We start from the raw sequence: 14496 nt of genomic DNA on the forward strand, positions 1-14496 counted from the left end.
TGATGTTATGGCTTCCTTATGCTTGTAAACCTTGGATTATCTAGAATCACCGCTTAGACACAATAGCTACACAATAAATGGTAAATTGAATCAGAAAGAAAGTTAAATCCATTGACAAGATTAGTTCTTTGACACTACACATATTACTCTAAAAAATACAATTATTTCTCAATACTTACCCTGCCACATCTGTATTCTCCTGTGGCCTTTAACTATTTTGAAGATAATGAGGATGATAAAAAATATAAAAACTAATAGAATTAAAATATACCAAGTGATCTTCGTGGGACAGGTAACATCTGTAGAGAAAAAAATTACTATAAACATACAATAGGGCTGGGGTGTAGATCAGTAGTAGAGTAATTTTGCCCAATGTGTGCAAGGTTCAATCAATAACGTCTCTCTCTCTCTCTCTCTCTCTCTCTCTCTCTCTCTCACACACACACACACACAGCAATACTCCCCCCTCCAAAAGAAAAAAAAAAACTTTACTTTTTATGTCCATTTCTAGGTGCAAAGAAATGTGAATACAATTGTTAGGATAGTCCATAATTCTACAAGTGTGATTTGTAGACTTTTCCTTGATTGGATCTTCTTCCACTCTTATTGATTTTCTAGTGTGGTTTTTTAGATGGCAGGTAGTGTTATATTCCCCCATGTAGTCAACTATAGGAGTCACAGTGAAGTTAAAATGTTGACAAGGTGAATAAAAATCATTTTCTTTCATTTCCATTGATCCTCTCATGATAAGAACTAGAAAGAGATTAAGAAATCATTATTTGAAAATAGTCATACAAAGTAGGAAAACACAATGCAAAACAAAATCACCTTCCTACATAAGAAAATAGAAAGAAGTTACCTACACTGACAATAATAATTTTTTTTATTTATTTTGTAGTTTTCCGTGGACACAACATCGTTATTTTATTTTTATGTGGTGCTGAGGATAGAACCCAGCGCCCTGCACATGCCAGGCAAGCGTGTTACCGCTTGAGCCACATCCCCAGCCCCTGACAATAATATTTAAAGTGATTGCATTTTTTAAGATAGTGAAAACCATTCAGGGGTAGGATTGAAGTAGGCTTAGAGCATCTCATAGAAGATATAGGCATTCCCTGAAGACTTGTGGAACAAATGGTATTTTCCAGAATGGACACAGTATTTCCCACATCATGCTTTCTAATGATGCTGTAACAAAGCATTGCAAACATCTCAGTTCTTGAGAATACAAGTGTAAGATCAAGGTATGGGCAGGGTGGGCTCCTTCTTGGGGTCGTGAGGAGGAACTTGGTTTTTTGTTTTGTTTTGTTTTGTTTTGTTTTTTCAGTGGTGGTGCTGGGGATTGAACCCAGGGCCTTATACATGCAAGGAAAGCACTCTGAGCTACATCCCCAGTCCCTCTGGCTTGATCTTAACATCGCCCTGTGTGCATTTCTCCTTGTCCAATTTCTCCTTTTTAGAAGGACATCACAATTAGATTAGGGCCCATACAGTTGACTTAATCTTAACAAAGTTACATCTACAGTGATTTCACATTATGAGACATTGGGGGTTAGAACTCCACATATAAAATTTGGGGGAGACAATTCAATCCATAACTCACATGTTATCCTAAAACTTTGCCCCTCCTCCACAAATTAGTAGAAATTTCATTTCTTCCCCCATTTGAACTGGGAGAGCTTGTAACTTGTTTACAGTTTATCCAATGCAGAGGAAATGTCATTGTTTGACTAAGCTAGAAAGTGAAACCATCTCCACATTGTTCTTTGGAACACCAACACTGGAGCTTTGAGTCACTATGTATGAGTCCAAAAACTGAAGGCCACCCTGCTGTGAGGAGCCCCCAAAGAGCCCAAGCAGAAAGACAAGAGAGGAATCAATGAACAGAGTGAAAAAGCAGCCCACAGAATGAGAGAAAACATCTGCAAACCATACACCTGATAGAAGGTTAATACCAAAAATATATAGGGAACTCTTATAGCTATAATAGAAAAAAAAACCTGATTTTAAAAAATAATAGAAGAATTGAATGGACATTTCTCCCAAGAAGATACACAGATGGCCAATGGGTATTTGAGAAAGTGTTCCGTTATCACTAATCATCAGAGAAATGCAAATCAATACCACAACAAGATATCACCTCACATCTGTCAATAAGAATATCATCAAAAATCAAAAGATAACAAGTACTATCAAGAAGGTACAGAAATTGGAGCCCTTGTATAATGCTGGTGGGAATGTACATTGGTCCTGCCACTATGAAAAACTGTATGTAAGTTTCTCAAAATATTAAATATAGAATTACCATATGACTCAGCAATCCCAGTGCCTAGGATTTTCAAAAGCATCCATTCAGGATCTCAAAAAGATACCCACACTTCCGTATTCATGGCAGCATTGTCCACAATACCAAAGATATAGAAGCAACCTATTTGTTCCTTGAAAGATAAATAGATAAAATGGCATGCACATACAAGTGTTTTGTAGCCTTAGGAGAAAAAGAATTCCTATTATTTGTGACAACATGGAAGACATCATGCTGAGTGAATGAAATAAGTCAGTGGCAGCACAAATTCCATATGACTCCCCTTATCTGAGAAATCTAAGTACTCAAACTATTAGGATCAGGGAGTAGAGTGGTGGTCATCAGGGGCAAGAGCAGAGGGGAAACGCAGAGTTCCTGTTCAGTGGTTATAAAGACATTGTGTGTTTAGAAATGTTATGTGTTCTCATCACAACAATAATAAGAAAAGGTCACATAGAGAAAAACTCTGAGACCCCAAGAAGAGAGAGATGCCTACCAACCTCTACCTGTTCTGGCTCTGTTTTAGCTACACTCTCCATCTAACTCCAGCAGCCAGAAATGACCAGCTAGGCCCCCTTGGAATTCTTGACCCACAAAAGAAAGAAGGAAGGCAGGTAAGAAAAAGGAGGGGGAAGGAAGAGAAAGAGAGAAGATATAATAACATGATTGCTGTTGTTTTTAGCCACTGAGTTTGGAGTAGTTTGTTTTGCAGCAAAGACAGCTTGGACACACCTTGCCAAGGCATTGTTCTCATGTGTTAGGGAGGAAGAAAAGCAACATCTGTGAGCCACCAGCCCTTAAAACACTTCCTGGACCTCTATCATCATAGAGGAATTTCCTCAATTTGCTTTCAGACAGATTCAGCAGGGAACCTTGGAATGGTTACACACTATTTGAGCAAGAACTTTGTCTACAGTCGATGCAAAGAAATCTTGTCTCTGTTCTCAAAGAATAGAAAAAGGTCAGTATCTAGTGACGCAGGAGGCAAACTTGCTGAAAAGCTGTAAGCAATAATTCTGATGCTTGGGCTCGAAGTCATCAGCATATTTTATGACTTTGAATAAATTAATTTCTCAATTACCCAGTTTGATGCATTGTACCTAAATAATATAGATTGATCTCATAATAAATGCAAGGTTCAATTAGGTACTACAGGTAATGCGTAGTTATTCTCTACTTTGTTCATTGTTTCATTCAGCAAATGTTTGTTGAGGGCCCACTATACATTAGGTCAGGCATTGAGCTCAAAGCTAGAGGTCTGGTGGTGAACAAGGGCAAGGCCCTGCCCTCCAGAGACAACTCCTACTGACCGGAAGTGTTAGGCAGGAGCACGGACAAATGCACCAAGTGTTCAACGACTCCTTGGAGAAACAAAATTAGCTTTTACTATGAGAAATTTCAGGTTTACCTAGAATTATTGTTTAATCATGTGCTGCCTTGGAAGACAGCAAGCTGAATAACTTAATGTTTGTTTGTTTTTAAGCATCAAATGTATGTGAACTACAGTGGTATTTTGATGTATTTTAAGAACAGACATTTTGTTTTCAATAAGTCAACCAAAAGTGAATAATATCAAAAAACCCTACAAGTCACTCATCAAGAGCCACACCACCAAGTGTTCCCCTGTCACTGGATTTTAAAATGGGATCTATTATTAATACTTTTCTCAGCAGGATAAGTCTATTTATACTTGATGAATTTTATTCTCACTGCCATTCTGTATTTACTCGTCTCCCCCTTACTGGGGATTGAGCTCAGAGCCTCATGCATACAAGGCAGTTGTTCTAGCACAGAGCAAATTCCCAGCCCCTCTGCGTTTACCTTTTGATGTTTGTTCCTGAGAAATGGAATCCATGTTTCCTTTGGATTCACAAACCAAACATGAGGAGCATATTTTAAATTCACTTGTGATGTCTTGGCAAATCTTCGTGAAGTTTTGGAAAGTAGAGGAATTTAGAAAGATTCCCATCATAGTCTGAGTTTCCCTTACTGGTTGCAGAAAAGTCACAAAAGAAAAATTTAAGGAGGACAGCGAATAGGTGGAATTAGGCTGCAAACACTCTTCCAGACAGGAAAGCTCCAATGTTCTTCCTGTAAAAGAAAACAGAAATACTTTCTTTCCTATGAAATTTTGAAGTTTGGGCATTCAAATAATATATGATTCTACTTATCTGAGAGAAAAGTTAAAAATTCATTCTTCATTTAGGATAGGATACCTGATTTAATTCATACAAATAATCAAAGCTCACTATGTAAAAATTGAGAATTCCCAGTTAGTAGTAATGATCAAGTAAGGAATAAGTAGCCTATCTTTCAGAAATTCCCACTCTGACAGTCATTTGTTAGCATGAGAAAATAACAGACAAGGCCAATTCACCATTATGTGACTCTTTACCATCTCTTATATAACCACAGGGAACAAACCATATATTTAAGATTTCTTTTTTGTTACCAGGAATTAAACCCAGGGACGCTTAACCACTGAGCAATATCCCCACCCCTTTTTTATATTTTATTAGAGACAGAGTCTCACTGAATTGCTTAGGGCCTTGCTAAGTTTCTGAGGCTGGATTTGAACTCAAGATCCTCCTGCCTCAGCCTCCCGAGCTGCTGGGATTATAGGTGTGCACCACCACACCCAGCTATTTTTAAGATTTCTAAACAATGTGGTGTGAAGCACTGGGTTCAATTCTCAGCATGATAGATAAATAGATAGATAGATAGATAGAAAAAATAAAGGTCCATCAACAACTAAAAAAATATATTTTTTAAAAAATTACATGGAACACAATAAAAGAATCACTTCATTTTTAAAAATGACTAATTCTAATTAAACATATTGGTTCAAACTTAAAAATCAAACTAGTTATTGATATTAAGGCATTTTTTGAATTTGTGGAGTTTGAGCCAGGCACAGAGGCATTTGCTACTCAAGAGACTGAGGAAAGCGTATCACAAGTTTGAAGCCAGCCCAGGGAACTTATTTAGACTGTCTCAAAATGGAAAAAGAAATGAGGCTGTAGCTCAGTGGGGGAGTGCTTGCTCCGGGGCCTGGTTTCAATTCCCAGCACCACAAAAAGAAAAAGAAAAATATTGTAGAGTTTTTATTGTACTTTAATAGTAATTCCACAGGTGCTTAGTTATTAGTAATTTTATTATTATTTAATAAATACTCGTGTCCTAGCCCTCTATATTTGAAATTGTTTTTCTAATAATTCACATAATTTCCAGCTATAAAAAAATTCATACTTGAGGGGCTGGGGTTGTGGCTCAGTGGTAGAGCGCTAGCCTAGCATGTGTGAGGCCCTGGGTTCGATCCTCAGCACCACATAAAAATAAATTTTAAAAAGATACAATACCTTTGTGTCCAACTACAACTAAAAAAATAAATATTTTTTTTAAAAAATTCATTCTTGAAACCAGGTGCAGTGGTACACATGTAATCCCAGCTATTCAGAAGGATGAGGCAGGAAGATGTAAGTTTAAGGTCAGTCTGGGCAACTTAATGAGACTCTGTCTCAAAATAAAAGATAAAAAGGACTGGGGATATAGCTCAGTGGTAGAAACACTCCAGTACCAAAAAAAAAAAAAGGAAAGAAAGAAAGAAAAAAGAAAAGGAAAAATTTTTTTCATACTTGGAGTGCCATAAGGATTTTTTCAAGGGGGATGAAATTCTATTCAAATATACAATTTTATTGTGTCTAGTATGTTTACAATCAAATTTGTAATCGCAACAAAAATATTGCCTTTGGTAGTAATGTCAAAGGAAGGAGATGGAAATGTGCTATCTGATGGAACTCTATAATTTACAGCTTTTTAGATATTACTAAAATACATTTAAAAAACTTATTTCTTGCCACTTTTCCATTTTCTTCACTGTCACTTTCATCATATGAAATTTTCAATTTCTTGAATTTATATTGCTATGATATGACCTAGAAGAGAGATACAGACATTTTTACTGTCAATATTGTGGTCATCTTATCCAATAATTGACCAACTGAGCTTTCTGGAATTGATGATATATTCTTTATATTTGGCTATCAGGTCATTTTGTGATGATTTTAAACCTCAGTTTTAAATAATTCAATTGGAAAAGAAATAAACAGAGGATACATCCTTCTCTCATATATTTTTAAGAAATAAATAATTCTACCCAATCATTTTTGTTATCAGGTGGGCTATATTCTCATCTCCATAAACAAGGATTTATGAATTTAACTACTGCCATTAATATTGCTGGCAGGCAGACATCTAAATTCTCTCTCTGAGACAGAAATGCTTTCCAGAATTACTTCACTGCTAAGACAGCAACCTCTCAGAGGAGGTATACCGAATACTAAATAGAATTAGGAAAACACATGACAACATAGGACAAATGCCCAAGTTAATTATTTTCTCTTTTTAAAGTAAAGCAAATAGTAAGAATAAAAACATACCAACAATCTTAATTTTCTTTTCTATCTTTCATTATAAAATTTTCACACACACACACACATACATACACATACACACATACACAAAGAAAAATGTATTGTGCTAGTTAAAGAATAATGAAAATGAACAAAGGCCATGTACTTGTCACCTAGATCAAAAATAGTATATTACCAACATATTTTCAGGACCTTATCCCTCCTCACCCCTATAGTATTGCATATTTAGAAATAAATATATATGGAATATACTGTATATACTCTCTTGTGATTTGTTCTCTCTTTTTTTGCACTTAATATATTTTAGTAATGTTTATGCATACAGCTATAGTTATTTATTTGTGGTATTCTTATGAATGAATGTACCACAATTTATTTCTTCATCCTTCAGACAGTGAAAGTTTATTTCCACTTTTTGCTGTTATGAATAATACTGTTATGAACTGTAACTCCTATACACTGCTGGTGAGGATGTAAAATAGCACAACTACTTTGGAAATGAAACAGGTTTTTATTTCCATTATAAGTTAGACATATATTTACCATGCAGTCCCCAAATTCCGCTCCCAGGAATTTACACAAGAGAAATAAAAACATATATCCATACATTAAAATGCTCCTATTTTACATATACATGAATTTTTATGACAGCTGTTTAAATTTATAATAACCAAGAACTAGAAACAATCTAAATTTCCCACAACTAGTGGCTGTATAAGTCCTGACATATCTATATAAAGAAATATCACTCAGCAACAAACTTCTAATACTAAAAAGAAAAATGATGGAGCAGAAAAATAGAGGAACCAGGAAATATACTTCTAAACCATGATGCAATTCTATTTTATTATTGTTTGTTTAGAAGTTTAAAATTTTGAAGGATTCCTTAAATTTTTATCAGCATATTACCTCACAGTTTGTACCTTGTCTAGTTCATCTTCTTTATTATGATCGTTAAGTTAAAGGAAGGTCTTAATTTTAATGTAGTGAACTTATCAACAATTTTCTTTATAATTTATACTTTGTGTCTTATTTAAGAAGTCTTTTTCCCTTAAGGTTAAAACAACTTCACCTACATGTTCTTCTAAAAGTTGTGAAGTTCGGCCTTTTACATGTAAGTTCTTCATCTACTGGGAATTGTGTACAGTGTGAGGTAGGTGTTTTGGTTTGGATCTAGAATGTGCACCCTTTTCCAAAAAATCTCACATTTTGAAGGCGTGGCCTCCAGGGCAGCAATGTTCAGAGGTGGGACTTTGGGGAAGTGATTGGATCAGGAGGTCTCTGATAGCATCATGGAGTAACCCACTGACACCTGAATGGACTACAGGGAGGTAGTGGAGACTGTAGGTCAGGGGCCTGGTGGGAGAAAGAAGGTCATTGGAGACATATCCTGAAGTGGTATTTCCTATTTTCCAATTCTTATATTTCTTTTGTTGTATTTTTTTTACTTGTTTTATTGCACTGACTAGGACCTCCAATGCAATGTTGAATAGAAATAATGTTAGTATATATCTTTTCTTGCTTCTGATTTGAAAACAAATACCCATAATGCTTTATCCATGATATTTCCTATAGCCATTTTTAGATATATCTTATCCATTTATGAAGTTTTTCTTCTATTCCTGGCTTGCTAAGAATTTTAATTATGAGGGCATACAAATATATACTATCTTAACAACTTCTAAAATGATTATATGGTCTTTGTTCTTTAATCTGTAAGTGTAGTAAATTACATCATTAGATTTTCTAATGCTAACTAAATATTGAACTCCAGGAACAAATCTAATTTGATTATTCTTCTACATTGCTGCATCTGGATTCTTAAGGTTTTGTGTCTATGTTTATAAGTGAGATGGGTTTGTAAATTTTTCTCTTTTATACCATTTTTGTTAAGTTCAAATACCAAGATATACTAACCTTAAAAAATAAATTGGAAAATAGCCCCCCTCTTTGCTGTTTTGAAAAGGTTTATATAAAATTATATTTGGTCTGTTTCTTCAAAGTTCAGTGGAGCTGCAGGTAAAATCTTCCAAACTTTGCATTTCTTTCAGAGACTAAGCCACTGACTCAGTTCCTTTAATTGTTGTGTAACTCCTGGGCTTTGCATTTCTCCCCAAATAAGTTTTGGTAAATTGTATTTCTCTAGAAATATATGACTGGGTTTTATATTTGTTGACACAAATTATTAATAACATTCTATTACATTTTTATTTCTGCTATGTCTGTATCTATATCCCATTTTTATTACTAACATTAGTTACTTGTACCTTCTCCCATTTTTTGATTACTCTGTTTTGACAGGGAGAATAATGGACTCTCAAAGATGCCCATCTCCTAGTTCCTGGAACCTGTGGATATGTTGAATAACATGGCAAAAGGGGAATTAAGACAGATGATGGAATTAAGATTGCTGATCAACTGATCCTAAAATAGAGAAATTCTCCTGGATTACCTGAATGGACCCAGTGAAATGACAGATGAGGAAGAGGGTAGCAGAAGAATCAGTGTCAGAGTGTGAAGACTCAGCAGACCATGCTGGTTCTAAGGGTGAGCTGAGGGATTCAGGCAGCTTCCAGAAGCTGAAAAACAGCCAGGAAATGGATTCTCTCCCAGAGCGTCCAAAAGGAATACAGCCCTACTGACACCCTGATTGTAGCAAAAATGATGCCTTTGCTGGACTTCAAACCTACAGGTCTATAAGATAGGAAACTTGTGTTGTTTTAAGCCACTGAGTTTGTGGTTGTCTGCTCATAATTCTTACAGTTCCCATCCCCCACCATTTTTTTCTTGCATCTCTGGTTTTCCTTCTGAGGTTACATTTTTTTTCTCCCAGAGTTAATTCTTTAAAAGTTACTCTGCTGAGGGTCTGCTACTTGTAAACATTCTCAGTTTTTGTTCATTTTAAAATGTGCATCTCACCAATTCCAGATTGACAATTTTGCCTCTACACTTGCAGACATTATTCCTTTGCCTTCTGATGTTCATTGTTGCTTTTAAGATGTGAGCTGTCGTTCTAACCATTGTTCCTTTAAAGACAACCTGACTCTATCTCTGGTGGTTTTAAGATCTCTCTATGTTCATGTTTTTCAGAATTTCTTTTGTTCATTCTGCTTGGAAAATGTTTGGTTTTCTGAATCTGAAGATTTATGTCTTTCATTGATTCTATAAAATTTTTAATATTATCTCTTCAAATATTGCCTTTTCTCTATACTTTGTCTTCTCTCCTATTTCAGCTTTGGTTAGCTTCCTTTGTTCTCTATGGCTCTTAACCTGTTTCATATTTTTTATTTCTTTGACTCTTTTTTCTGGGTTCTAGGTAATTTCTTCAGATCTATATTTCAGTTCCTTAACTAATTGTTCAGTGGTGTATAACTTGTTTATCCCTTTCCTTTCATTGTTAATATGTTATTATGTATTCACAATTAGAAGTTCTAGTTGATTCTTTTTCAAATCTTCCTGGTTACTTTTTTTTAAAAAAAAATTTTTTAGTTGTTGATGAACCTTTATTTTATTTATTTGTTTGTGGTGCTGAGAATCAAACCCAGTGCCTCACACATGCTAGGCAAATGCAATACCACTGAGCCACAACCCCAGCCCTCTTCCTGGTTACTTTTAAGTCTTATTCCTTACTCATATAATTTTTTTTAGGCAGGGTACTGATTTTCCTCACATTTTTTTTTCTTTTTTTAGAGCTGGGGAAAAAAATCAGCTCTGTTCTTTCCATTAACGTTATCTATATGTACAGATGGCTGCTATTTTCCCATAGTACCTTGCAACTTATTTTAAACTTTACAGATTCTTTTTAAACTTTATAGATTTTGAGACCCTTTCCCCCCAGATTTATTAAGGTCTAATTGACAAGTAAAAATTATATCTATTTACAGTATACAACATAGTGTTTTGACACATATATACATTGCGAAATGATTAAATTAAGCTAATAACATATTCATCTTATTAATCATTTTTTGGTAGTGAGAACATTTACTCTTAGCAATTTTTAAGAATATGATATGTTATTATTAACTGTAGTCAACATGCTATAAAAGAGAACTCCAGAACTTATCCATCCAGACTGAAATTTGTCTCCTTTGACAACATCAAAGGAGAGAGATAAGGCTCTGTTTACATTTTTCTGCTCTTATTCATGTTTTTTGATACCACTTTTATTAACAAAAATAAATGAAATATTTATTTTATGTGGCATATCTCATAATTCCAATATCTTAATTCTTCAAAAATCTGATTCTGCTATTTGTTGTTTCTGTTGACTCTTGTCTGTTGAGTCTTTATGTGTTTTATGATTTTTGAATCAATATCTCAATTTTCTTGGAATTTATTTGGGAAATTATTTAAGGCCTGATTTGAAGACATCTCCTCCAGAAAGGATTATCGATTTTCCTTTGCTGTGTGTCTAATGGCACTATTGGTCCCAATTAAATTAATTGATTATGAAATTAATTAAATGCTTAGGTTAGACTTTGAACAGCTCACAGGGTAATGACCTTCAATATCCAATTTATTAAAAACATCTCAAGGTAGGCTTTCTCCTTACTCCATCCTTAGCCAAAATGGAGACAAATTTTCTCAGAGTCACACATTTTTTCCATTCTTTGATAGACAGCAGGAGCTTCAGAAACTACCCTAGGTCAACTGGGCACAGTGGCACACACCTATAGTTCCAGCTATTGGGGAAGCTAAGGCAGGAAGATCCTGAGATGGAGACCAGCCTGGGTAATTTAGCAAAACTCTGTCTCAAAATAAAAAGGGGTAAGGATGTAGCTCATAGTAAAGCAATCCTGGGTTCAATCCCCAGTACTGGGAAAAGAAAAGAAACTACCCTAGGCCAAGTCTTATCTTCTCAACACCTATGCTACTCATCTGTTAACTAGTTTGGGGGGAATTTTTAAAGGAACACAGATTATTTCAGACTATATATATTCTAAGTATATTCATAGAATATTCTAAGTATATTCTAAGGAGAACTTCAGTATATTCAATGAAAATTTAGAGGTAAAATTTTGGCCACTAAAAACAATCACTTTGCAAAAACATTTGGCAGCACCTTATAAAATTAAATATATCCAATGCTTGTGTCTGAATGACTGAATGCTTCTGTCCCCTCACCCCCCTCCCACCCACGCCAATTCATATGTTGAAACCCTAATCCAAATCTGATGGTGTTTGGAGGTGGAGCTTGTAGAAGATAATTAGGTCAAAAAAAAAAAAAAAAAAGAAGATAATTAGGTCATGAGGGTGGTGCCCAAAAGAGCAGGATTACTGCCCTTCTAAGAGGCCAGAGAACTAGCTAGTACTCTCTCTCTCTCTCTCTCTCTCTCTCTCTTTCTCTTGCTCTCGCTCTATCTTTCTCTCTTTGCCCTATGAGAATGCAGAAGTGGCAGTCTTCAGCCCTAGAACAGGATTCTTACCAGAAGGCAACCATGCTGACACCCTGATCTTGAACTTCCACCCTCCAGAACTGTATAAAATAAATTTCTATTTTTAATAAGCAACCAATATACAGTATTTTTATAGCAATCCAATCTACCTAAGGCAGCTAGCTATTCCACTGGCTAACCAATAAAAATGAAAACATAGGTTCATACAAATAACATATACAATGATGTTTTTATAGTACATTATCATAATGTATTTATAGTAGCTAATAACTGGAAATAACTCAGTGGATGAATGAATAAATACGGCCTATTTATATAATAAATTACTCAGCAATAAAATGGAAGAAATGAGGGGTGTACTCAGTAAAAAGACAAATATCAGAAACATTATACTAAAGAAGACAGATCAAAAATGGATACTATCTGACAAGTTCATTTATGTGAAATTTAAGATGGAACAAAACTTATGGTGGCATAAGATAGAATGTAGCCTTGGGGGCTAAGGGGCTATTTAACAGGAAAGGGCAAGTAGAATCTTTGTAGAGTTAATGAAAAGCTGTATCTTATATGGAGTAGTAGTTCCATAAATACAAATGTCAAAATCCATGACTCTGAACACTTAAGGTCTTTCCATTTTATTGTATGTAAATCATGCTTTTTAAAAATATAGTCAGGCTGAGGGTATAGCTCAGTGGTAAAGCCCTTGCCTAGCAAGCATGAGGCACTGGGTTCAACCCTCTGCATCACATAAAAAATAAAGGTATTGTGTCCATCTACAACTAAAAATATTTTAAAATAAGAATTTCTTAAAAAAATAATCTGGGTTCAGTGGCAGAGTACTTGCTTAGCATGTGTGAGGCACTGGGTTTGATTCTGAGCACCACATATAAATAAATAAAGGTCCATATTGTGTTCTTTCTTCTAAAAAAAAATAAGTCAATCAGCAGGTACTGTTGTTATAGTTGGGAGAAAGAAGTCAGGTTCTATTGCACTTAAGGGTGACTATAAGATAACAATAATGTACTATATATTTCAAAAGAAAAGAAAGGAATTGAATGTTGTAATCATAAAGAAATGATCAATGTTTGAGAAGATAGATGTTTACCCTGATCTAAACATTACATAATGTATATAGTATCAAAATATCACATGATACCCCATAATTTTTTTCCTTGTGAATTTGTTCAAATATTATGTATCAGTTTAAAAGTTACAGTGTAATAAACACATAGTCAATTGTTTCTAAAGATCTTTCATCATTATTGGATATTCTGTAGTATAATTCAGCAATTCTAAAATATCAGCTGTGAGGATAGGAGCCACCTTATGTTTGGCTGCCTTGGTTACACAGGTTGTTTTCCCTTGTTCAAAAGTCTGCCTGTAACAACTGGCATAAACTCAAAAACTGTCAATTTCAATAGGAAAAACTCAGATTGTATTTCCATTTGGGAACCAACAGTCGAAGCCTCTCTGGTAATACTGAGAAAGCTTTCTATATGATATATATGTATATATCATATACATATATATCGTGCTGTATATGAGTGATATATCCTTGATATTAACCAGATCAGAAGCCATGGAGTCTAGAGAGGATATGGAGGGATTCACAGGACATTTGGGGAAGACCACTAAAAATGTTTGCTGGGGACAAGGGCAAAGCTTTGCATTACTTTTAATTTATTGTAGTAGTATTTGAAAGACATAAGGTTTTGGACATAAGAACAGGCAGCTGATTTTACTTGACAAAACAAGACAAATAAAATGTACATAATGAAATTACCCATAAACAAAGAAAATGACTCTGAGCAAAAAGACACCCATCTTTCAAGTAAAATGGTCTCAAATAAATTTCACAGACTGCACAACCTGAGAATTTTAAGATTGTGATGATATTTTATCTTTCAAAAAGATAAAATGAGGATAACACCTGGTGGACCTAAATCACAAGATGTTGTGAGGATCGGAAAAGAAATGTTTTCTTCAACAATGATGGGTTTTTAAAAATTTCCTCAATAATATGACTCAGAAAATTTTCTCAGACAACAGATATAATCATTGAGTGTCCCCTAATATGATGGGCACTGTCTTAACTGCTTAAAATACATCAGTAAACATACATACATACATATATACAACATACATACATACATACATAAATGCCTCATTTTCATGTAGCTTCTATTCTATTTTGGAGAAGTCAGATGATTAAAAAATACATAATAGGGGCTGGGGTTTTGGCTCAATGTTAGAGCACTCGCCTAGCATTCATGAGGCACTGGGTTTGATCCTTAGCATCACATAAAAATAAAATAAAGGTACTGTGTCCACCTACAACTATATATATATATATATATAT

The 14496-nt window shown here is 34.7% G+C and overlaps 1 protein-coding gene across 2 annotated transcripts in view; it reads right to left on the reverse strand.

The window, feature by feature from the left end:
* Positions 1–14496, reverse strand: part of Tmem156 (transmembrane protein 156) — a 35913-nt gene that overhangs the window by 16390 nt on the left and 5027 nt on the right. For both annotated transcript variants that reach the window (XR_007341060.1, XM_015482031.2), the window contains exons 2-4: positions 4127–4396; positions 493–753; positions 180–299 (exon numbers count right to left, since the gene is read on the reverse strand). Coding sequence is in view for 1 of the 2 variants with exons in the window: in XM_015482031.2 (XP_015337517.1) it covers positions 180–299; positions 493–753; positions 4127–4396 (651 nt within the window). In the remaining variant the exon portion in view is untranslated. The remainder of the gene's footprint in view (positions 1–179; positions 300–492; positions 754–4126; positions 4397–14496) is intronic.

This window comes from Marmota marmota, unplaced genomic scaffold, assembly GCF_001458135.2.
Source record: "Marmota marmota marmota unplaced genomic scaffold, marMar, whole genome shotgun sequence".
Classification (NCBI taxonomy): domain Eukaryota; kingdom Metazoa; phylum Chordata; class Mammalia; order Rodentia; family Sciuridae; genus Marmota; species Marmota marmota.